This window comes from Diadema antillarum, unplaced genomic scaffold, assembly GCF_040938485.1.
Source record: "Diadema antillarum isolate AM-2024a unplaced genomic scaffold, OU_Dant_1.0 seq00000024_RagTag, whole genome shotgun sequence".
Taxonomy (NCBI): domain Eukaryota; kingdom Metazoa; phylum Echinodermata; class Echinoidea; order Diadematoida; family Diadematidae; genus Diadema; species Diadema antillarum.
In genome coordinates this window covers 617,501-643,274 of record NW_027271142.1, presented here as the reverse complement: position 1 = coordinate 643,274, position 25,774 = coordinate 617,501, and the positions used below count along the sequence as shown (strand labels likewise).

The window sequence follows — 25,774 nt, the reverse complement described above, 5'->3', positions numbered from 1 at the left end:
CATCAATTAATCAATGTAGCATGCGATGCCAATAAAAAAAAAGATAACAAAAATAGAAGGAAATGCAATAAAGACTTATTCGAAACTTGTCAAAGAGACAGGAGAAACAAATGTAATCATTAGGTGATATTTAAACGACTCAGCTTTGTTATTTCCTTTGTATACCTTGGAACATCATTAACACGTCGGCTGAGAAAAATAAGCGCGCAAAGTTCCCACAAAAGCCATACTGCCCTACTTTGACAAAAGGAAGCAAGTGACGTTTTCATGGATATTGACTTGTGTATTGATTTAGCATATTTGAGGCATGCTCTATTTAACTGAAAAATCCAAAAGGTACAATTTTGTTCCGTTTCTGAGATATTCGGGTGGCAAAAGGAAGCAGGTGCAAAAAATTGCATGGAAAAAAAAATTGGCAAATGGAAGCAAGTTACAACCTCATGATATGATTGTCACTTGCTTTCCTTTGCTAAATCATTTATATTTACACACAACTAAAATACTTTGGCAAAAGGGAGCAAGTAACATCTTTATGATATAATCGTCACTTGCTTCCTTTTGCCAATTTTTCATGTTTGTTACAAATCTACGATACTTTGGCAAAAGGAAGCAAGTATAACCTTTTCATGATATAATTGTCTTTTGCTTCCTTTTGCCAGATTTTTCATGTTTGTTAAAAATCTGAAATACTTTGGCAAAAGGAAGCAAGTTACAACCTCATGATATTATTGTCACTTGCTTCCTTTTGCCAGATTGTTCGTGTTTTCTACAAATCTATAATACTTTGGCAAAAGGATGCAAGTTACATAATAATGAGTTTCGATGGGAATATCAAAATTCTTCGAATTGTCATAAATGCATCACCTCATGACTTGCACGAATACCGACATTGTTTTCTCATCACAAATTTCCATGTTGAAGGGCCTACCCAAAAACATATTTTCTTCATTTGCAGCATTTGTACTCGATGTCACTTGCTTCCTTTTGCCAAAGTAGGGCAGCATAGTGTTCGAGGCACTGTAACGCCCTTATCATTCTTCATTCTCAACCAACGAATCACACTCAAACAACACATAAAGGTATAACTCTCCTGAAGTACGCGGCTCGAATAAACATGTCAGGCTCTGTTGGCTCTGGGAAGAGGAAGATTGACACCTCATCTTATGATCTGTCATGCAAGAAAAAAAAAATCATTATTCCTCTTCGATGTTTATGCCTCGTCATCCGTGCAGACACAGTGTGGCGTAAAGGCTGACTGATTTGCTTTATTATGACGTTTTCTTCGCTATTGAACATTAGAGATGAAATGTGAAAAGAAAACAAACAATTTTGGTCTAATTTGATCCGAGGCGAATGACTTTCATAATCCGTGCTCCTCTCCCCCACCCCTCTCTCTATCTTCATATCGACCCATGTCACATACACCGAAACCCATATCACAAAAGGTAGATAACAATATCGCCATGGCCTATACAATCTTGTTTCTCGAACAAATATCTTCTATATCTATATTTATCTCTCTATTTCAATAAGATATTTTTGTCTTTTGCTCCACTGATTTATTCTCCCCCCCCCCCCTCTCTCTCTCTCTTCTATAAAATTCCAGATCACAAAATTTCAGTATTGATCGCCATGGTGTGCCGTCTCCTTTCTCATACACACGCCCGCACGCACACACACACACACACACACACACGCAAACAAGAATAACTCTCTTTCTCGCGTTATCTTTAAGTTCAAGATCAATGTTATTTCCATTTATTGACAAGAACATGATATAATCTCACTTTTTTTTAATGACCAAACTAATGTAAACAAGACAATGTTAATTGAACACGGCAAACAACAATAATTGACACATTTTATTAGGACCACTTTTTAAAATTCATGTTCATATATATCAGCAATTTCGAAACCGATTCTAAACAAAATGAATAAACTTTCAATTTCCCTTAGAATGATATGCTCTTTAGTATTTCATCAAATGTTGTCTAATTATCTCACAAAAAGTTTAAATCGGAGTTCCCATATCAACCGAAACTACTTAATCCCTTAAATTCATCTCAATTCCCTTCCTCGCGTTCTTCCTCTTCTGTAATCACCGTTAGTTTAACCTTTAGTACGCTATGAGTGCTGATTGCATAGAAAGCCTCATAGCATTGTACACACTGTCCAAAGTCCCTAGCACTGGCAGGGTTCATCGAATTCGTACCTGAGCAATGTTATGGAAGTAAGACTGCTAGCACTGTTTATGTCGTCGTTGTGGCAAAGCAAATTAACCATTTCGAAACGTAACAAAAAGAAGAAGACAGACAGAACAAAGGGAAACCCTGATCTTTACCCTCTTTAAAATTAGTTATACGAATGACAATTTGCTTTTCAGTGAATCTGTATGGGATAAACTTGGATTAAACAAACAATAACGCTCATTCTTAGATCATGATCAAGGCTTAAACATGTTTGTAAGACCAACGCAGGGATTGGGCAAACATTCTGATCCCGGTTGCTACTGGTGTTTGCAACAGGATTTGTAGCGATATAAGGTCATTTTAGGTTTATTTGTTGTAATGCATAGTTGCAAGAATACAACGATGATATATTGTAAGATGTTTATAGCACGCGAATGAATTAAAATAAACATATTCCAGAAAGATGAGAAGATTAGTGCTGAGAAACGATATTCTGAGGAAGATTCTCTGCAAATGAAATCTTAATTCGAGGATTTCAAAAATAAACCTATGTCTTTTAGTTTCTAACAAACCAGAGTGTGCTTCGACAGAACAGTGGGGGAAATGAACAGGAAATAACATTGAATATGATGGCCTCATGTGAGGTTCAGAAAGAAAGAAATAAAAGAGACGGAAAAAGCTACCTAATTATCAATTTAGTGAAATTTGTTTTCATTTCACTCCTTTTAGTCTGAAAGTCCAGGAATCATGTACTTTTTGTTGTTGTTTTTGTTGTTGTTGTTGTTGTTGTTGTTTTGGTTGTTTGTTGTGGTTGTTATTTGTTGTTGTTGTTAATCCACTTTTCTATGTGTAATGATATATCAATCACGAAATTTGTATTATCATGCGTGGTAGAGAGATATTTACTCTAAAACCATTGCTTTTGTAAAGCCTTCTCTATCGATTTCCATCATTTTCGTATTTTTGCAAACGTTCTTTAATTGTACATTGTAATGTTGGTGTTTATTCGTGCACTGATTTTCAGTATACAATATCTTTGTATATCTTTGTGTTTCCGTTGGAAATGTGAAATAAAATAAAAATATGGATATCGTTCTTATTCAGCATTGTACCTATTATCAAGTCTGTCACCAAAAGTGAAATACGCGATGTAGTGTATCGGGCCATGTAACTGCGTTGTCAAAACTAATGTGGAAATAACAAGAATTTACAAGAATACCATCACACTGATTGTTGCATCTTGTTGTCATCATTGTAGTTATCATATAATTATTACCGAGGCCCACACTTATTTCATTTCTATCATTAACATTTTCAAAATTATCATATTTAATGCTGACTGGACGACTATGATAGGCATGTAACTGTTGATAATTTACACTGTTATTTTTTTTTTCCAATCTTTGGAGTCGCCTATGCGACAATTGTATACGACAGAATTTGTTTTAGTTGCTTTGTGAAGTTACAGGAGTCGACTTCATTATCATGACAGTGATCAGGAAATGGCCGTAGATGGCACTCGAACAGTTCCTTTTGTGCTATTTGATAGATTGATTTCATTTGATTTGATTTGCTTTGATTGTAGGCATTAATTAATATCTCAGAGAATTGATCGATAATCAATATGTGCCATTAAGAAAATCACGGTTATTCTTGTATATCATTATTTTATTATTTGTTGTTATTGTTTATGTGTAATATCATAATTTCAGTTTGCAGAGCGTCTTGCCAGAATTGCGGAACGGCGACGTCCGATTGTACCTGTGAATGTCAAGATGGGTTCTATGGATCGGACTGCGCAAGTTAGTGAAAACTTCCTTCTTTTATTTCATGTTGGGAAAACCGCTTATTTCTTTTTTTTATTATTTTTTAGTTTCAAAGAGAAAACATAAAAACGCATTGGCTACTAGAAGGGACAAAGTCTAGATTTTATAATTGATGTCTCGTAAGTATCACGACGTGCTAGTCACACGTCCAAAAAAAATCAGACGTACTAGAAGCCTGATGATATGCAAAAATATAATATTACAATACATACTCATGTATCTATAATTATGTTTATAACAAAGTACAAGATTTCTTCCACTTAGCAGCATCAGTAAATACCACCAGAACGTGCATCCTTTCAGTAATGATAATATTGTATGTTAATGGATGGGGGGGGGGGGTTCTCAGAAAAAAATATATATATACATATAAAAAATTAATTATAAAAAAAAAATTATACATGTATGTAAAATATGGTCTAAAATTCTCTGGACTTATAGACAACATTCGGGCATCTGAAGTGAAAGAGTTTTAGCATTCTTTCCTGAGATAAACTCTGGGCCAGACAAGGAGTACTATTTATAACCACATCAGTGACAGGTTGATCAAAATATGATAAAAATAGATGAAGTCATGAATTGTAAAGTTTCGCCAATCTAACAAAACAGGTGGTATACTGTCAACATGTAAATGAGTGAAACGTTGTTGTCGCCGGCTCACAAGTGGTCATATTGTCTGTGCCCAAAATTTTGAAATGTCGATTTTTCTCCATCCATTTTGTTCTGTTTTTTTTTTCTTTTTTTGAGGGAGAGGGGAAGCAGTATCAAATATAGTTAAAACCCAATCTCAAATTCTAATATTACTGTACCTGAATTTGAAGTTATTCAACAGTAAATCTCATTATGCTCACACATTTTCTGATCGGTAAGTGAAAACAGGCCTGGTGATATTTAACAATCGCCTTTATCACCTTACCCTTCACTGATCGAGAAGTTTTGAAAAAAAAGACATAAAAATAAAAAGCTTCCCTAATTTGCATTCGATTTTGATCACATTTTCAATTGTTGCTTTCCTAGACTTTTCTTCTTCTTTTTTCTAAGGATAACTTGTTATTGGTCAGGAGTTCGGCTTATGAAGTATTAGTCCTCAATAAACATTTCCTTATTAAGCCCAAGAACAAAAAATAGAAACTATTTGGTGACTGCAACCCATCGTTTGTTTGTATTTGCTTTTGTTTTGCTCTGTTTTGTTTTGAGCGACGTAAAATAATTATTTTTGGTTCAAGGAGCACCAAAATGTTCATCTCACTGACGTAATTTTACGCGCCGTTACGTGTCCTTTCCAACACGTGCTTTATTTTTGTGCAGCCGTCTGCGAAGACACCCACGAGAACTGCGGGGCAAATCCCGGGTGGCCGACGTCTTGGTGTACGTCTGATTACCAGTTCGTCCTCAACAACTGTCCGCTTATGTGCAGCTTGTGCGGTGAGTATTCGAAATGCACTGACAATAATACAGCTACACGTAACATTGTTTTGTTGTTGATGTTGTTGGTTTTGTTTTTTGTTTTTTGTTTTTTTTTTTGGGGGGGGGGAGAGTTCAAGTCACGATCTTCCTGTTACTATGGTACTCCATCAAGTCTTTGGCAAGTGTTTCTGCAGTAATTGTCATCTTTCTCCCTAACAAATGCCATCTTTGAATATCGCTGGCTGTATTTTTTTTTTTTTTGGGGGGGGGGGGGGAGAAGGGGTGATAACTCTCCTTTTCGACGAAAAACTAAGAGTATCAAAAAAAGAAACATCAGATATTGATGGAGTGAGGAAACAGTAGGAAATAATACAATAATGGAGAAAGTCTTTGGAAATGTATCCTTTATTCATTTTTTTCTGAGGGCAGATTTTTGTATCTACAGGAAACCCAAGCTGCAAAATACATACATACAACAAATATGTATATAACATGCCGAAATAAAATGTTGGTGAATACAGCATGAACTTGATTACAGTGTTATTTTTGATGATTATATGTATATATATATATATATATATATATATATATATATGTATATGTATATACTGAAAGAAATTAGACTGAGGCGGACGTTGCATTCGATTTTGAGTCTCCCTTTTATTCAGTCAAGCTTTCGGCCAGTCATCAGGCCTTCCTCAGGATCTCTCAACAGAATAGTTATTATCTGAATAACCTATGTGTCACAATATATAATGGAATTTCATATATTACCAATCTTCTGAATTATTTCCTTTATGTACACAAATCAATCATTCAATTCAATACAAAAATCCAATTTAGCCTTATCTCATCATCAAAATAACATCTTATATCCAAAAAATATATATGAATAAATTCTTATATCAAGCTGCTTACATATAATAACCATATTTTCTCATAATTCTAAGCATAATAATTACAAACAAAATCATACACATTTCTATATATCATGTTCATATGTCTATTTGCATTGGGTATATATGTATATATACACACATACACACACACCCACATACATACACACAGACATATACATATTCACATACACACACACACACACACACCCAAGCACACGTACACACACACATACACACAAACACACACACACACACACAACTCCGGTATATATATATATATATATACATATATATATATATATGTATATACATATATATATATATATATATATACGTATATATATATATATATATATACCTCCGGTACAAACATGTTGCGAATTCACGTATTGGCTCCAATGTAGCGAAGAATAAACCGGTAATGCAATATTTCGCCAATATAGAGTTTATTGAGCAACTCAAATTTTCGGATGGAAGCCACCGAAAATTTGAGTTGCTCAATAAACTCTATATTGGTGAAATATTGCATTACCGGTTTATTCTTCGTTATATATACCGGTATATATATATATCAACCCCTCAAAAAAAGTCCTCCATTTCCAATTTCATGAATCATAATATTTCTCTTTTGAATAAAACTACATCATTTCATTCAAACATGTCATCATAAGAATACCTGATTAATTTTCTTTACAACGACAACTCACTTGTTTACATTATGCATATCTGGAATGCACATTACGACTTAGTATGAGGAAAGGTCAAATGTGAAATGTTGCAAAATAGAGCAAATGTGTTGTGTCAAACAGTATAATTCCCATTTGTTTTGTCATTTCAGGGAAGGAATGTGCTTGAAAAGAATGCATTGTGAGATTATCATCAGATCCCCGGCTTCATCCATGAATTAAAAACTGCAGTAGTATGTGCAGATTAAAATCAAACATAAAGGTTGACCAAACAGTCATCTAATGTCTAGGAAACGGGAGTTTTTGAAAGTGCTCTCATTTCAGCATTGCATGGTCCAGTGGCCTTTTTTCATCAAAACTGTACATTATCAATAGCAGAATTGTTGCGACTTTTCCCTTGTGATCTGTCCCCATACTCGGCAGTTTTGCACATTCCAGGAACACCCAATCATATCAAGAGAGGTGTCGTTTTAAAGATAATTAATCAGGCTTTCTTATGATGTCATATTTAATGAAGATAATGCAGATATAAGAGAAATATGCTATATCAAACTTCAATTACAGAACTGATTTTGAGGAGTTTTATTGCTTTATATATATATATATATATATATATATATATATATATACATATATATATATATATATATATATACATATATATATATATATATATATATATATATATATATATTATATATAAACAGAGAGAGGGGCGAGATAAAGAGTAATATACATCAAATTTCTACTAAGTGATCGTCTCATCTAGCAAATAATGACGCACTTGGAAATAAAAGATTATTTTTGCTATAGACATTCTTTGTGACTGAGGGTTTCAGGAAAATTTTCGAGTCCGAAGCTCAAAAGATGATATGGGGGAGGGAGGGGGGGAGGCTATGTTCAATACAGTGTTAATACATCGTTTTACTGCAGTATATGGTCGCGTTCTGATCATTTATTTGTGCTTTGGATGGTTAAATCTGTGTCTCTGTGTCTTTCTATCTTGCAGTAAAAATTGCATCGTGTAAATCACAATACGCAGTTTCATTACGTATTCTTGTGCGAGTTTCTTTCCAAAAGGCACTCCGGAAAGAAAATTATGCACTTTCTGAACTGAGATGAAAAATCGGACATTTACCATTTGTTTTCATTTTATTTTATCTCTGCAGCGGCTGGAGATCCTAACTTCGTGTGCGGTAAGAACAGAGCGCTGTTTTATAAACGTTTTTTTCTTTGTTTTGTTTTATCACATATTATGTAGACGAAATGGAATAAAATAATGTGTGACATTAAAGCTATACACCTCGGATAAAGGAATTATTTTTCTGTGATCCTCTATACTGCTGGTAGATTTTGTAATTTTTTTCACCGTTGACCACTGAGTAGTTTGTAATGTCAATGTAAATGATAAAACGGTACAGGTATCCTCTAAAAAAAAAGAGAGAGAGAATCGTATAAGAAAAATTATGCATGTTTTCTCCGCGATTGATAATGAATGAATGAATGAATGAATGAATGAATGAATGAATGGATTAATGAATGAAATGAAATGAAATGAATGAATGAATGAATAAAAGAAGGAACGAACATGTTTGCTCACTATGAAAGCCCTATATATTATTCTAGATTGGTCATACTTTTGGAAACCTTCGTTTTGATTTTTGGTTTTGTTTTCTCAGAGCCTTCAGCCTCAACGCCATCACCATCCACCCCAACTCAGAGAACCGTGACGGCTGGGCCAGTCTCGTCGCCGGTTTCGACGCCCGTTTCGACGCCGAGATCGTCCACACGTCGCCAGACGACCACCGCGTCCTGTGACATCACGTGCGATAATGGCGGCACGCGTATCACCGACCCGTGCGAATGCGACTGCACCAGCGACTACCAAGGAGACAACTGTCAAGGTAAGACTGACAGACTCTAGATCCGAAATAACTGGCATTAGCCTCAGAATACCCATGCTTGTTTATTTCAGATCCAGAGTCGCTTAATATTGTGCGACCGAAAGTCGTATAGGCCTAGTGTGCGATGGTCTCAAGCCGACGCGACGGCGCGTGAGTCGAAGAATTGAAGAGTTTGTTCGCAAAAACCGATGAAGATTTTGAAGTACAGTATCTGTCATAAAGTAAAAAATGATACCTTTTAAGTGATATATTGGTCAATACATATAAAGGTACATTTTTGAAGTTATGGTCAAAAGAAGCAAACATTTTCTTATTATTCTCTTTATTTTTCTTGACCTTTAATCGCAAATACCTCCATTTGGCAAATATGGACTTATCGGTTTTTGCGAACAAAGTCTTCAATTGTTAGGTAGGGTATGTAGGTTGTAGGTTGATGCACCTGCTTGTAATAGCGTATGGTTTTTGAAGATTATATCATGTATTCTTTTTCTTCATCATCATCATATCGCTGTCATTGTAACCATATTATTGTTACTATTATCATTATTTCTCCATGTCACAGAAAGCAAAGCTGAAGTTGTCTACGGCGTGAAGGTTCTAATCTATACATCAATCTCAAGGGTACGTACCTTGCACTGCAAGAAAGACTCGACGAGTTTGTTCGCAAAAACCGATAACTCCATTTTTGAAGATTTTGAAGTGCGGTCTCTGTCATAAAGTACAAAATAATACCTTTTGAATGATATATTGGTCACTTCATATAAAGGTACATTTTTGAAGTTATGGTCAAAAGAAGCAAATATTTTTTTATTATTCTCTTTATTTTTCTTGACCTTAAAATTAATCACAAATATCTCCATTTGGAAAGTATGGACTTATTGTTTTTTGCAAACAAACTCTTCACTCGTTTATCTGCTCGGCACGCCTGTGCCTCACCCCTTTGCAACCATGCAGTGTCACATAAGCTATAAAAAAGGGATGGAGGTGCATTCCGTACTCCCAACACATATATTTTTACATAATATCGATTGTCCTATTCAGTAACTCTATTTCATAACTCTGTGTGTATGTGTGTGTGCTAAAATGTACTATCATTATCTTTATCGTTACAGGGTGGGTGTATTTTTGTTGAGATGGGGCTTTAAGTTTCAAATTTTCTGTAAGATAATGAGGAACCTGGTTTGAATAAGCATATAATTCTATGAGGAATTCAAAGTTAATTGGATAATAATTGGTTTTGAAGTGACTGAGATTTCCCCCAAAAAGGGGGGATCGTAATAAAAGGTGGGACCCAACTGTTATAAAGACCGCTTTGCTTTACTTTGTTTTGCTTTGTTTTTTTTATATCTCAGCCATTTCAAAACCGATTTTCATCATATAACCTTTTTATTCCTCTTAGAATTGTGAAATTCTACGTATAGGTGGTTTCTAATGATCTCGCAAAGAAAAAAGTTAAAACTACAATCCCCATCTCAATCAAAACTATGCCATCCCTTTTAATCATTATCATCCCCGTAATTTTTCGATCTTTACTTCTCCCTTTCAGTGGACGGAATTTCGTGATCTTCTGATTAGGGTGGTAGCTCGAATCGTCACCTACTGGTGTAACGACAATTTTGAATTCTGTTGTCCAAATCTTGGAACGAAGACAGGGTGAGTATAGTTGTCAGTTTGGAATAAGATCGAGTTTGCTGATTTGTTTGTTTGTTTGTTTGTTTGTTTTTGTTTGTTTGTATTCTGATATTTTGTTATAAGTTTCCTCTCTACACGAATTGGTTCACATTGATGTCGCAGAGCAGCACAGTTACTGAACAACATTCAATAAGCGGATGATTCTTGAATCTTGAAGAATCTTCAAGAAGTATTTTCAAGTATTTCATTAAGGTGTTCATATCCCATGAGACCAACAGCCAAGAGTCATACGGTCCAGAGTTCGACATTGAAAAGGGTTCTATGAACATATGTGTACCTTGGTAATCGTGAAATGTGTGGCATATGCAGTTCATGTGGCTGATCTGTCTGCAGTGATATCTTGGCAATAAATCTCATTTATTTGTGTATGACCGTTTCTACGATTGGATTATAATTGCGCATGGTTTGTCCTTTTTTTTTAATTTACCGTTATCACTCCTTGTTCTGTCACCACACAACGATTTTGCTTTTTTTGTTCGTACTCATTCTGACAAGTTTTCCTGTTCTCTTTTATAAACGCTGACACTAAAAAGAAACGGGGACCTGAGTTACGTGGATTCATCTCACGTGGCTGTTGCCATGGGATACCCGCAGGATGCAAGCACCGCCTCCCAAGATGCCTTTTTCGTCATGCTGCTTGTGACTCCGCCCTCTACGACCGACCTTTGCTCATCCGGGTCGGAGTACAATAATGTCGCGAAACGGAGGAAACGAGCAGGCGATATCCAGACCTATCACTATAGCAACCATCGAGCTACGCGAGCATCAGAAGAAGGTGTCTTTTTATATCTTCAATTCAAGACAAAATTACCAAAATGTTTGTGTGCCTGTGCGTTGAATATAAATTATGACAGTTTTGAACATTCCTTCATTTCAAACTTCAAAAAATGTTGATTCTCTGAATAACGATGTTAATTTGACCTTCGTTGCTGATAAAAATCAGTTTTACCTGGACATCTTAGTCAACCTTGGTCACTCGTGAACAATGCGATGTAAAAAAGAAAAACTGTCGTGATCTTGGTGGCGGAAAAAAAAGCCAGTTAAAAAATCACAAGGTCTTACAAAGTATGCAGGTTGTGGCAGATACTTATAGCACATCAGGTTATTATGTGCGCTCACCAGCACACTCTACGAGCATGAACATAAATGGGACTGTGTATACTTTCATCCATTCACCGTATACTAGTACGTGCCCAAACATACAAAACATCTTAATAGAAACTATTCTTTCTCCAGGATATCTCGATCAGGACGCCCTCTACCAGGCAATTTCGGAAAACGTGGATGAAATCGAGGACGAGTTGAATGTAACGGTGGGCGAGGTCACCAACGGGGAGTTGATCGAGGAAAGTCCCGCCAGTACGGGGTTGGCCTCCTGGGCAATCGCTATCATCGTCATCATGGTCATTCTCCTGCTCGTCATATTAGTCGTTGGAATAGTCTTCATCATGTTGAAAGGGTAGGCAAAATTGTGGAGTTCCCTTTCATACTCCAGTATCTAAAGTTTGTTGTTCCAGTTTGATGTAATCATACTTGGTAATAGTCTTGTATCAATCTTTGCCAAAATAATGTGATTTCCCTTTTCGTGAAAGAAAATTGTTATATCTAAGCTCGTTAATAATGTTTAATCATACATGTACCACATTTTTGTATCATGTCTTCGTTATGAAATATATTTGTGCTGGATATGAAAGAACAAAGTTTGTCATTGTATGAGAAACCCACTCTTATCTGTCTGAAGGCAGGCGTAGCATTAGTAATACTAGCAGTGACTAGTGATAGTGATTGCAGTATGTTGAGTTGATGTAGAACAAACCATTGGTGGTATAAGTTATAGAATTCAAAGCATTATCAATAGAAATTATTTAAAAAGCTGTAAAATTAATTTGCATTAGGTCCTACTCCCATTCATTGAAAAAGAAATACATACGACCATGTATTTAGGCCTATATTATGATGTACATGTGTTATATTTTGTTATACTATATCATATCATATCATATCATATTATGTTGTATTATATTATATCATATTATACTATATTATATTATATTATATTATATTATATTATATTATATTATATTATATCATATCATAATTATGTTATACTATACTACACTACTATAACTACTAATTCGAGGGGATGTATCATTCTTCAGCTTATGCCAACTTAGGTCCCATAAACGAAGTTGCACCTCCTAACCTGTCTATCCTAACATCTATTATATTACATAATATACATATTATCTATATGTCATAACAATTGTGAGTTTTTGATATTACAGGAAAAAGGGAAAAGTCCAACCGGAAGAGAAAGGCCGTGACGCAGGTGAGTAAATTATCTAATATTTCTAAATTAATATTTTATTTTTCCGACAGCTCTTACAATGGTTTCTTTTTAGGTTTTCAACATTGGACATAGAAAGGAAGACCTGTTTACATGTTCTAAAAAAAGAAGACAAAATAGATGTAATGTGATATTTTGAATACTACTTCCCGAAGAATAAGTATTTGTCTTTCTACTTAGCAAGTGCGGTAACATTGAAAAGGTATCTTTTCTTCTCTATTTGGTGATACCCCTCATAAAAATTTGAAAATGGCAATTGCCTGTTTTTGCATTCAAAATCATATATCTATACATGATTATGAAATATTTGAATTTATCTCACATTCCGAATAACTTGGCAGCTTACCTGTTATAGTCACCATAAACTCTGGAAACGGTTTGGGAAGTGGAGGTATGAATGAAAAACAAAACAAAGAGATAGTTAAGATAAATTGCTTGGTTTTGAGAAAGAAAAAAACATTGTATTCCTTGTGAGGGGTATCGATAAAGCTGCCAGTTCACGCAAAGAATGCTGATTAAACAGCAATGCTATCAATTTTACTCATAGCACTTTTGTACAATTATTTGATAATTAATTATAATAGTAGCTAATAATGAATTATTCTGATCTAATGAACACCTTTAGTATAATAAATTGATAAATCCTCTCTGATTATTTGGAATTTTTTTTTCTTTATCTAACGTTAAATAGTACAGATATTCTCCTTCTTGTTTCAATTTTAAATTGTTTTGTTTCTATACACAGGCACACCGTCTCAACCAAATAAGTAGTAATGATTACGTGTTTTCTTCCAAAACCTTTTCTTTCTTACAAATATAGCCTTGCATCATAAAACTAACAAGCAAAATTGCAAAACCTGCCGAAAAAAGAATTTCTTTCTTTCTTTCTTTCTTTATTTCTTTCTTTCTTTCTTTCTTTTTGTTAAGGTCAGATTCTTAGCTTTTAAGATATCAGGGGTCTATAAGGCACAACAATCGGCTATTCTTAATCTTATTAATCGCACAAATAATAATAATAAAAATGATAAATTAAGTATTGTAACATGCTTGGAAGATGCAGAAGAATAAAGAGACAAAAAGGGCAACGAAATTTCTTTCTTGTACTATATTTTCGGTTTGTCTGATCGCTCTAAATAGCATGGGCGAATTTGCCAGAAAGCTTTAAAAATACCAACAAACAGCAACTTCTCCAGCACATATCTATTGAATATCAATCCATATGGAATTTTATCGGTTTGCCTTGGAGGATCACTAAATGACCATTTTTTCGATATGAAATCGGTTGTATATTCTGTATAATAAGGAGGGTGAAAACTTCCAAATCCGAGGCTCCACACAATTTCCATATATTCGTCTGCTTGATAATGTTGACTCTGTTTAAAATTCATAAGCAACCCTATAATCAGAAAAATAGTTTACTTCTAATAGACTGTTTTAACATCGAGTCAAGTGTAGTAGTTTTGATCACTTCTAAGCTTCATATTTTATGATACGACACTGTAAAATAACAAACCAAGAAACGAAACTTTAATGGAGAAACTAAAAGTTACATTGTAAATTGAAACACAGCTAGATATGAAATCTATAGAGAAATTACATCTTAGCTAATATTCTTCATCCTGATATATTTTCCTGATAATATTTTCATCCTGAAAAAAAAAAAAAATCATCGGACAGATCAATCAGAATAATTCAAGTTATGTAGACAATTCGTGCCTGGATTAAGATATAAACTTACAAATAGAATATTCTTTTATAATATACCTTGAAATCAGTTTTGCTGTTGTAGTCAACATTCCTATACATACCTCACATTTTTCTTTACATTTCCTTGAACTATCTAATCGTATCTTTTGTTTTGTCGTCAAAAGCTTCCGGGATTGTCCGGTTTCTGTCCTTTCTTTAGCATCATGCATGCATTACTATTCATCTAAGCTATGATACCCGATTCATTTTCTTTTTGTTCGCCTGTGTTATCCTATATCATTTTCATTATAATACAAATTTTACATGCTAGTTCGAAAGAGTTAATTGTCACTTTTGCGAAAGTCAACAGAGTAAGGAAATTTTGAATGATATATATATATATATATATATATATATATATATGAAGAGTTTGTTCGCAAAAAACGATAAGTCCATTTTTGAAGATTTTGAAGTAAGGTCTCTGTCATAAAGTACAAAATGATACCTTTTAAATGATATATTGGTCACTACATATAAAGGTACATTTTTGAAGTTATAGTCAAAAGAAGCAAAAGTTTTCTTATTATTCTCTTTATTCTTCTTGACCTTTCATCGCAAATATCTCCATTTAGCAAATATCGACTTATCGGTTTTTGCGAACAAACTCTTCATGGTGTTGGCTATTTGTTGCTGCAACCCTTACCATTCGTGAACGGTATTATAGTCCTATAGTGGTCAAAAGAAGACATTGGAAACGTGCGCTGTGGAAAGCCCTTTTTTTCTGTTTTGCTTTGCTTCTCATTCTGTTGTCTTTCCATTTTATTTTGGGTTTTCTCATTTAAAGGTAGCCACTGTTTTTTGCCGCATTTGCATGTGAAGAATTACGCTACGTACATTTGCCACTATTCCTAGAATTGGTCATACATATTCTCTTTAATAAGCAGTAAATAATGACTTTAAACACGCATTCATATTACACTGCTACGTTGCTGACAGTCATATTTGCCTGGAATACTATATTTCAAATTCATCAAAAAAATATATAGATGAATGCAGCGACAGTTATGCATAGGCAGTTATTCGTAGTAAGGACATCTTTATCATATTGATAATGACTCAGTGTCCAATTTAAACAACTTAAATGTACACCTATATTCATTGACTGCAGCGCACTATAGAATTTTAGGCGCAAGACGTGGAGGGATGCACATGGTTATAGTTTCTTTCTGTCTTGTTTGCGAAATATGCTAAATCCGTTGCCTGGATAGCACTGCAGCTCACTAATGTTTAAATAAAAATCATCTCATAGAATTTTGCCTTCCCCTTGCGCAGTTTTAGAAAAAAAGAATAGCATTATAACTAAAAAAAAAAGTAAATGAATAAATAAATGCCATCTTGCTCCGAGATCGCTAAAACAGATTATGTTGTGAAACATGAAATGATTCGATAAAATGCCATTACTATCCAAATTTTCTCAAATTGTTTTTTAAGTCCGTTAATCCAACAACTTGTCATAAATATTATTACTAAACAAGGCGTCTTCCAATTCAAATGACTTTCTTGAGAGTACATTGCACAACGTGCGTATATAAAGCAAGCATGTGAAAAAAGAAAAGAAAAGAACAACCATGATGCACACTAGTCAGTGGTTCATGATTGTTCTTTATGGTATCCATCACAGAGATCGGATCGAAGCAACGTAAAGATGGTCCTTGGACCGACCCATCACAGTCAAAGACCCCAACTAAGGCATCCAAAAACTCCGATTCAGCTGACGCGGGAAGACGGGGGAAGAGCCCGCGGCCAGTCACGGCGAAAGTGAAGCCGGCAGACCGAAATCCACGGGCAGGAGTTCGCCTCCAACCGCTCAAATTGACCAATGACAAACCATCATCCAAGGGGAAACAATCAACCAATGAGAAGAAAGCTACGGGAAAGTCGGGCGCTAGAAAAAGCAAACAACCAATAAGAAAGGACCAAAAGAAATGAAGGGCCAAACAAACGTAAAACCGTTGAAGACTGCGTAGGGTAAAAAGTATAGGGTCCGATATTCTTGATCATGAGATAGTTACGAGTGAGTGACTATGAAGAAGAATTGTATTATTTATTTTATGTTAGTTGTTTTATTTGTCATATTTGTAAGAAAAAATTTACAAACACTGTATGCTTTGATAACACTTGGGAATGTGGATACATGGATCATTCAGTGTACAATAAGACATGCATTTTTTTATATGTATATAAATTGATATGAACTGAAAGAAATATATGAAATGATGAATAAAGAAATAAACAAACAAGTAAACTACATTTGCCATGACATATCCATGAACACAAGCATGGAATGAAAAACATCACTTGTACACATACAGATCTACATTCACATGAAAATATGCCAACATTAATACATTCCGCCTTGAATTCCTATACATTTATCATCACGCAGACATGAACAGGTACTCATTTACCCAAGCATTCACACACATGAAACATTAATGGTGTCTGAAATAGTTGCAAAATGCTTGTCTATATATAATTTATTATCTATTTGTTTCATGTACATTACATTGTTTCAATATTTTAATGGCAGATTTTGCCAGCATTTCTTAATCATTTTTATCTGAAGCAGGCAGCAAAAGAATACCTGGAGATAAGAAAGACCCGAGTTCATTCGAGAAAATATTGAGAAGAATGAAAACACAACAATTGACATCTTAATATTCTCAGTTTCTCAGTTGTGGGAGCGTAAATCCATAAAGTACAAAGTAAAATGCAAACAGTCAATTGAATGATTATCTTTATTTACCTTACTTTGCAAGGTGCCTCCGAAGATGATACCCAATAGCGCGGACTCGGGCCGTTCTTTAATACATTCAGCTACTCAACTATCTACAATAGTGCAAAATAGTCGCTGGGATACATAGTATTCATTGCTTCGCTACATTTTGCGTTAAATAGTGTAGTCAGCTCATGGAAGAACAGACATTGCTATGATCTGAAAGGCATTCTTATACAACTATGCCAAGTGATGTTATTTCATAAATCTTTTGATTTAACAACGTTTTTTAAAGACAGTTTACATCTTTTTTGACCAATTACAGAAGGCAGATCTTCTTGACTACCATCTCACATGACAATGACTATGTATCACCATTCGTGTGTCCGCGATTATTTCCATTCTTACCACTGTAGTGATGTATATACATGTAGTTTGCAATCTCATATCTTCGACTTTGGTTTTAATCAAGCAATATAATTGGCAAATTTAATCAGCTCAGTTTTTTTTTCCAAGTAAACATCTTTATTTTTGTGAAATTGATGTTGTGGGATTCTTGTGGTGATTTTGTGGTCTTTTCGACTCTCTGTGCGTGTGAACAAGATATGTCATAAAGTATAGTAATTGCCCGAATATTTCATATCTGTTTTCACGATGTCATTCTTCCGTGTTATAATGTTCAGAGCTGTTCAAATCGCATCGTTTGATAGTGATACTGATATTAGTACCGAAATCCTATAGGTCATTACATACTAGAATTCTTTCAGAGTTCTTGCCCAATCAGCAGATATTGTAGAAGCTTCATTCAAATCGTTAAAGAGCCAGGTTAGATTCAGACAGAGCGAGTCTAAAGCAAGGAATTCACAAAATGTACATGGCAGTTTGTTTGTTTGTTTGTTTGTTTGTTTAGATTAGATTAGAAATAGGCCTAGAGATCACTCTCTATTTATGGCGAAATGTGTTTTCCGAGATGTGGATTTATGTGAAAATTACAAGGACACTTAGATAGACACATTAGGCCTACCTACAGACTTGGTTATTCGCGTTCATGCACAGTATTACCATAAACATCATTGCCTAAACGCAATGAGTTACAACAAAAAAAAGAGATCGATAATTCATTTTTAAAGTTCATATCGGAGTGAAGAGGTGAAAGTGTATTATTTTCGATTAGATTAATAAACGATTCCTGGCATTGGTATTTAGAGTTACATCAACGTAACACGGTAAACATACACTTATATAATTACGTTTGGTTATATAGTCGTAATTACGTTGAAAATGGACAAAATAGCACCAGAGCTAAAAAGAATTTTGAATTTCCTCCCTCTTGGAAGTCCTTAAAAAATCCTGCAAAAATCACAAACTCGAAATGGTACCTTTATATCATATACAAGTCTATTTTCATTCTTAAATAACATTTCATCCTCTGAATGAGAGTATTTGGATCCATCCTTTATTTATATGTCTAATGATAGTACTTTAAGAGCATTATGTGGAAAAGCAAGCCTCAATAAGAGGTCCTTTTAGAGGGATGGTCTGGTGATGGTAAAGTATTGGTTGAAATGAGGATTCAGCTTTTAACTTTTTGTGAAATACTAAGAAACCACTTTGTAAAATGTTATCAAAGAGCATGCAATTCTGTGAGGAATTCAAAGTTTATTTTGAAATGGCTGAGATGTCCAAAAATAAAATCAAACAAAGCAATCCTAATAAAAGGTGAGTCTCACCTTTTGTTATGAGCGCTTTGTTTTGGATATCTCGGCCATTTCAAAACCAATTTTCTGTTGATAAACTTTGAATTCCTCTTAGAATTATTAGAATTCAAAGCACGTTTCTAAACATCTCCACAAAAAAATCATTGAAAAAACTTTTATACCTGAAGCTCCATCTAAACCGAAACTATACCATTCCCTTTATATGTATATCACGCTTTTCATAAGTCATACATTAATAAAATGCATGGTCACTTAAAGAAACATTAGATACTTGTTAGAGAATGATAAAGAGACACACAGGAATAGTGCAACAATTAGAAAGTCAAGTTTTCTGTGTAGAACGTAGGCTTTCGGTAACAATTACTGTAGCAAAACATTTATGAGAAAAGTATCTTGGCCTAGTATCAATCATTCTGCATTCGACCTGATGGCACCAGGACAAAACCGTACTGGGGAGGATAGAAAATGTATACACACACACACACACACACATATATATATATATATATATATATATATATATGTACACATTTATTTATTTATTTATCTTTCAAGTAAATGGGTTGCGTTCGTGCTTTTATCATCATGCAATTCGACATTAGATAAAAGTGACGACTATTGTGACGTTGACTGATCACGTCTAGAAAGTGGACTTTCGCTGACAGAGTAGTGTAATTCAAATTTTGCAAATTCGCGAAAAATACAAACAAAAGAACATTAACAGTGATGATATGAACAAAATATCGCCATCTTAATGAAAACATTTTGCTGAATCTTTTATTATAAAACTACTCCCTAAAAGCAAGAGAAACACTGAGTATGATAGATCTATTCACTTGCAACATTTCACATAATTATATAATATTGGATGGCCTTGAGATTAATACAAGGAAATATTGGACGAGCTATGCACAAATATTGGACGAGTCGAAGACGAGTCCAATATTTTGCTTAGCGAGTCCATTATTTCCTTGTATCAACCGAAAATAGGTCATCCAATATTATCATTATTTTCCTACAGAGGATTTTAGCAAAGAATGTTTTCACTTAGGCCTACCCTTTTTGTCTCCGAGTGCTGTATGGTCTCCTACTGTACTTGATCCTGACATGGGGTATGGTACATTTACACTCTTCAGTGCAAGTTAATCTACTTTCAGTCCCTGATAAAACAGTGATCTATGTATCCAAGGTAGCCGTCATGTTACTGTTAGGCCGAGATCTATCTAAATTAGACCAGAATTAGATGTATTTGTATCCGAGATCTGAGACACAGTTCACGTCACATCTACCGTAGATCGTGAAAGATCAAATTATTAGTACTGTAGTCCTACTGTACTTAGTACTAGTACTAGTAACACATAACGTACTGTAACATGCATGCAAATGCAGGCGGCAGAGGCCGGCTACATGTATATCGCGCGCGGGCTATCTAGCAGTGTAGCGCTGAGCTGATCAATCGTCATGCCGTCGCCTGCATGCACACAAAAAAAAATGCAACTTGTTTTCATCAAACCTAAATTTGATTTCCTGTTATGAAAATGACATTTTGAAAAATTGTATGAAAAACAATTTCAACTAATTGATATATGAAATTTGTTTGCATAAACACAGAATTTTAGAAGAAACGATAATTTAGTTAATTCGTGATTGACCACTCAGAGACGTTTTTACTTCATTTTTCAGGTCATCTCGTATATATCTCAGCCAATCACGGTGCAGTTTATTAAAAAAAAAAAACATTATGGGCAATCCCCCTCTTGCCGTCCAATATTTTAAATATTGGTCGCCTCGGCAAAAAATACTGGTCGAGTTCAACAAACTTTCTAAGAGGGTCGGAGGTTATGAGGTGCGTCTACAAAATAACACTTGTATTTGGGCTCTAAAAATCCTCTGTATGGATAATAACGTGAATTATTAAGCCTTTATTCACATCCAGTATTTTTTCCCATAGCGTCATATTCTAACAATATGAGATTCTGTATACATTAAGACATCAAGGATGGCGCTGCTTAGATCTTTCACACTGAACACATTACCTTTGTTACGCTGCCCTCAGTCTAGGCTTGGACTGACGATTCACCTAACTTGGATTCTGCAGTCTGCTCGGTAAAGCTAAACAACGCTTTCTTTTCCCGCTGACCGCTAAACAGATCTTGAAGAGCGACGCGAAACGCGGAGTGACGAACTGTGTATATAAACGGGTTGACGCACGAGTTGCAAAAGCCAAGTAGAGTAAAAAGACGGACCAGGTGTAGGGGTGTGTCGGTTTCGGAGAAGGAGATCAGACCGAGGTTAAGTCCAAAGAAGAAGGTGTGGTTTGGACCCCAGCACATGACGTAGATAACAATGACGATGAACATCATCTTCAGGATGCGGTCTCTCGCGGCGAGATGAGAAGATGACGGCCGGGCTCCGGACGAGTTGTCCTCGCCGCTGAAACGCTTGGACTGTCGGTAGAGTGACCCAGCGATGAGGGACTGGGACACGAGCATGGCCACGGCTGGGAACAGGAAACGGTAGACGAACACGTAGACGCCGTAGGCGAGCTGGGTCTCTGGTGAAAAGTAAGTGTAAACGCAGGAGTGGGAGGACGCGCGGTAGTAAATTATGAACACGCTTTCGCAGAGAGCGATTGCCAGGATGATTGACCAGATGACCACGATACACGTGTTCACTCTCCACCTGGTAACCCACCGGGAGAACTGGAGCGGGAAGACGATGGCGATATATCGGTCCAGCGAAATGGCGACCAGGATGTAGCTCGAAGCCGTGATAGCTGTCCACTTGAACACGCCGCCAAACAAGAGTTTGCAGTACACCACACCCAGCCAGGTGTCGGGAACGAAACTCGCCTCGGGCCACGGGAGGATGAGGAAAGACGTCAGGGCGTCAGCCGCGGCAAGCGCGCCGATGAGCACGTCGGTGGTGCGACGCACGTTTCCGCCCCGAAAAAGCACCACGATTACGAGCATGTTTCCTACGATTCCGACACCGGCGCAAAAGATCCCCACAATGGTCGACCATGACCACGACGTACCAAACCATCGCCAAGTGTCGACATCATCTCTCGAGCCATCTTCGATCCCTGACCTCCAAGAATACGTTGAGGATGTATCCGTGGTGTTTACCCACCCGGTCTCGTGGCTGCTAAACTCCAGTAAGCGACCAGTGCCTGGAGCTCGCGCCAGCCATGTTACCGTGGATTCCTCCTTGATGTTTTCAGTCGTAGACTCCAGTCCAGTCGCACTGGTGATATTGCTTCGGACGGATACCAACAACAACAACAGCATGCTGAAGATTTCTTTCTCCATGTCACGTCCTTCAGATGGAAAACAAAAAAAGAAGACTCAATTGAAGTATCGGTAAGCAACGTTGGGGAAGGCATTAAGCGGGTAAACCTCCAGTTCCACAGTTGTTTGTGTGTGTATTTGTGTGTGTTTATTTTAGTATATTTATTTTCCTGTATTCTGTATTTATGGCTTTCATTTCTTCATATCACTTCCCGAACACACTTTGTCTTTTGCGCTATACACAACCTGATTGTTAGTAGCATAATGAGGTTAATTTCAAAAGACGCGAAATCCATTTTTAATCAAAATCAATATCTCTTCATAACAAGATTATGGTGTACTCAGGATTCTGATTAGCCTTAGAGCTCATTGTCAGCCTTTCAACAAAAGTGCAAAAAAAATGGTAAATTTATAATTTCTTTTGTATCGAGAGGATCTGACCTATTTCTGAAGAAATAACTGCAATTCCAGTATATCTTTTAATGCCATTTTAATGATGTGTGATGACATTTCTTCAATCTAAAAAAAAGTAAAAAAGATAATAATAATAATAAATCGACGTGTGGACAAGAACTGAAACTGGTGAATTAGATTTTAAAAAAAAGAAGAAATCATTTACTCTAAACAAGCAGACGCTCATAAAGTGCATTTTGGAATTGAGCTGATCAATTATTTTCAGTTTAAAGTCTTAAGATCGGCAGCCTAAGAGGGAAGGATGATTATACACTTTGGTATCATTAGGCCTGTGCTTGCTCGTATTTAAACTGAATTGTTGGTTGAAGATTTCCGATTTGGATTTTTTTGAAGCGGCTATTACCATGCACAGATTTCATCTCTTTACATCCATACTGCTCTCCAAACAGACAAATAATGATAAATACATAAACTTTTGGATATTGTTCTGCACACAGCAGAGTTGAAATAAGCTCTCAACACGAGTCGAACACTCTAAAAAAAAACCGAGTCAGAACTGACCCGGAACTGGGTCCGTTGGAGTCACACACCGTTCCGGGTCAGAAATGACTTGGAATTTGGTCATGAAGACCCCGAATGGGGTCACTCTGACCTAATTCATTACTCTGAATGGGTCATATCTGACCCCATTCCTTGTTATTTCTGACCCGGAACGGTGTGTGACCCCAACGGACCCAGTTCCGAGTCAGTTCTGACTCGGATGTTTTAAAAGTGAATGCTACTACTGTATAAAACTGATAAGGACGGATAAGTAAAAAAAAAAAAAAAAAAAAAAATGACAGAAGTAGCATAGTATCGGTAGAACGGATAAAATAGCTTTTAGCGTATTAAATTTCATTTCGTACATTGTACAAAATAGTATGTAAACGAGAAAATTTTTACAAAGTTTTTTGAGAAAGCAAGTTATTGCAAGAAGAGTGACAAAGAGAACACGGTCTTTTAAAGTGTTATTAACAAGTCAATGTGTTTGCAGTAGCCATTTCACGAATAACCCCAGTACATGCAGGTCTAATTCGATTATAGGACAGTGTGTACATCGCTATGGGCTTTTCTGTGTCTGACGGCACTTAAATCACGCACATGTTTACTGATGGTGGGCAATGGGCTGGTATACAAATTTATTAATATTCATTATTGAAATTCAATGCAGACCTTGGAAAGAATTATTCTTCTTGCGTTCAGATGACTTGTCATATATGTGGCAACGGAACTGCAAATATCAAAATGTAGGCCTACGTTGGAGAAGAACTTCAACAAAAATCTAGAGCTTAAAAACACAATTTGTCATTTCGTAAAGTGTAGAGCTTTACATGCATTTACATACGACCTAATGATTGTACCAGCATAGAACATGGAGGCGAAATGGAGATTAAGGAATGAAAAACAAAAGGGCTTAATTTACTACCTATGACATTTACTCAATTAGCTGTAATAGTTTAACGTATTAGCTTCCACGTTAGTATATTAATAGTCCACATTCATAACCGGAGTCTGTCATGTAGTCAGATTGTATGTAAAGAACAGTAATCTGTACAATATTAAACTGACATAGTTGTGCAAAAAACACTTCACAAGAAATTACTCACTTGAATACTATACTCCTCACGTCGTAATACCAACCAGTCGACAGTAGGTGACAAGACGAAAAATGAAAAAGCTCCTGTTATAAATGTTTGTCAGTCTTTCTTTTAAAGGTTTTACTCCACTCGCAAGCTGGAGTAAAAAAAAAAACCAACAACAACAAGGAAATCATTACAGAAAGACGAGACCTGCGGTAAAACGCCATTCAAGGTGGAGTATTTCATTTTCTTTCTCTCTCTCTCTTCTTAATTCTCTTTGCCTTTTCCCACTGGTGACCTTGCTCATCTCTTTATCAAACAGAGATTATAACATTCCTTTTCGTCTTGTCTTACAAGATTCAATATGAAATACTATATCGATCCTCAGCGCAAATGTCTATCATCAAATTCGTAGATTCATATACAACAGAGAGTTTCTGAATACATTGATTTCGAACATCTTTGCTACTTTCAGTCCACAACCTTTATTGCGAGTCATTCATTATTCACTTCTAGACTCACTTTAATTTTCTTCCACTATATCACCTGAGAATCTGAGAGAGAGAACATAAAAAGAGCGGTCGGCATTCTTCATAATATTGACTGTGAGTTGATGGTATTCGCATCTTCTTCTATTCATTGAAATGTTTGAATGGATGAGAAATGTCATGAGAATATATCGATATCGTTTTCCGCATAAAGGACAGCACTTCTCGGTACGCCAAGGCAGTTCATAATTCTATTGCAAACATTTTGAGACCTTTAATACTCCCCGAGCTTTTTAATTGTGCGTGAAAGCTCCTTCCAATAAGCAGGAAAGGATAGCGTGTTTTCCCTCCATGATGCTATCAGGGTCCTCTAGAAAAGAATGTGGGGATGAGTTTCTGGTTATTTTTCTCTCTTCAGAATCTTTCTAGAGAAAGTGTTATTTGTCAAAGAAAGTTCCTCCTGTGGTATGCTTTTATTTAGGTACACGCACACACACACACACACGCACACACACATAAAGTTCTCTCTCCCTCACATTATTTATTTTATCTTTCTTTGCATTCTTTTCATTAGGAATATGTATCAACATTATATGAAAGAATATTTGTATATATTATGATATAAGCATTAAATACATAGATATATGTATATAATACTATATCTATACAAATATATCTATATTATATACACTATATATGTATATATATATATATCTATATATATATATATATATATATATATATATATATATACATATATGAAGAGTTTGTTTGCAAAAACCGATAAGTCCATTTTTGAAGATTTTGAAGTACGGTCTCTGTCATAAAGTACA

General features: G+C 35.6%; 2 protein-coding genes across 2 annotated transcripts in view; one reads left to right on the top strand and one right to left on the bottom strand.

Moving 5' to 3' along the window:
• Positions 1–16,625, top strand: part of LOC139725193 (uncharacterized) — a 31,825-nt gene extending 15,200 nt beyond the window's left edge. Inside the window, exons 6-14 of the mRNA XM_071636285.1 lie at positions 3,902–3,991; positions 5,324–5,492; positions 8,730–8,911; positions 9,474–9,532; positions 10,458–10,564; positions 11,137–11,378; positions 11,840–12,062; positions 12,889–12,932; positions 16,318–16,625. Coding sequence (XP_071492386.1) covers positions 3,902–3,991; positions 5,324–5,492; positions 8,730–8,911; positions 9,474–9,532; positions 10,458–10,564; positions 11,137–11,378; positions 11,840–12,062; positions 12,889–12,932; positions 16,318–16,625 — 1,424 coding nt within the window. The remainder of the gene's footprint in view (positions 1–3,901; positions 3,992–5,323; positions 5,493–8,729; positions 8,912–9,473; positions 9,533–10,457; positions 10,565–11,136; positions 11,379–11,839; positions 12,063–12,888; positions 12,933–16,317) is intronic.
• A 4,562-nt stretch (positions 16,626–21,187) lies between these two features.
• On the bottom strand, positions 21,188–22,441 carry LOC139725192 (galanin receptor type 2-like). The gene has a single exon (XM_071636284.1). The coding sequence runs from the start codon at positions 22,439–22,441 to the stop codon at positions 21,188–21,190; it is 1,254 nt and encodes a 417-aa protein (XP_071492385.1).
• Positions 22,442–25,774: the final 3,333 nt, after the last annotated feature.

Bases quoted from the DNA above. Each gene is read 5' to 3' on its own strand.
- LOC139725192 (XM_071636284.1), bottom strand. From the start codon at position 22,441: ATGGAGAAAGAAATCTTCAGCATGCTGTTGTTGTTGTTGGTATCCGTC.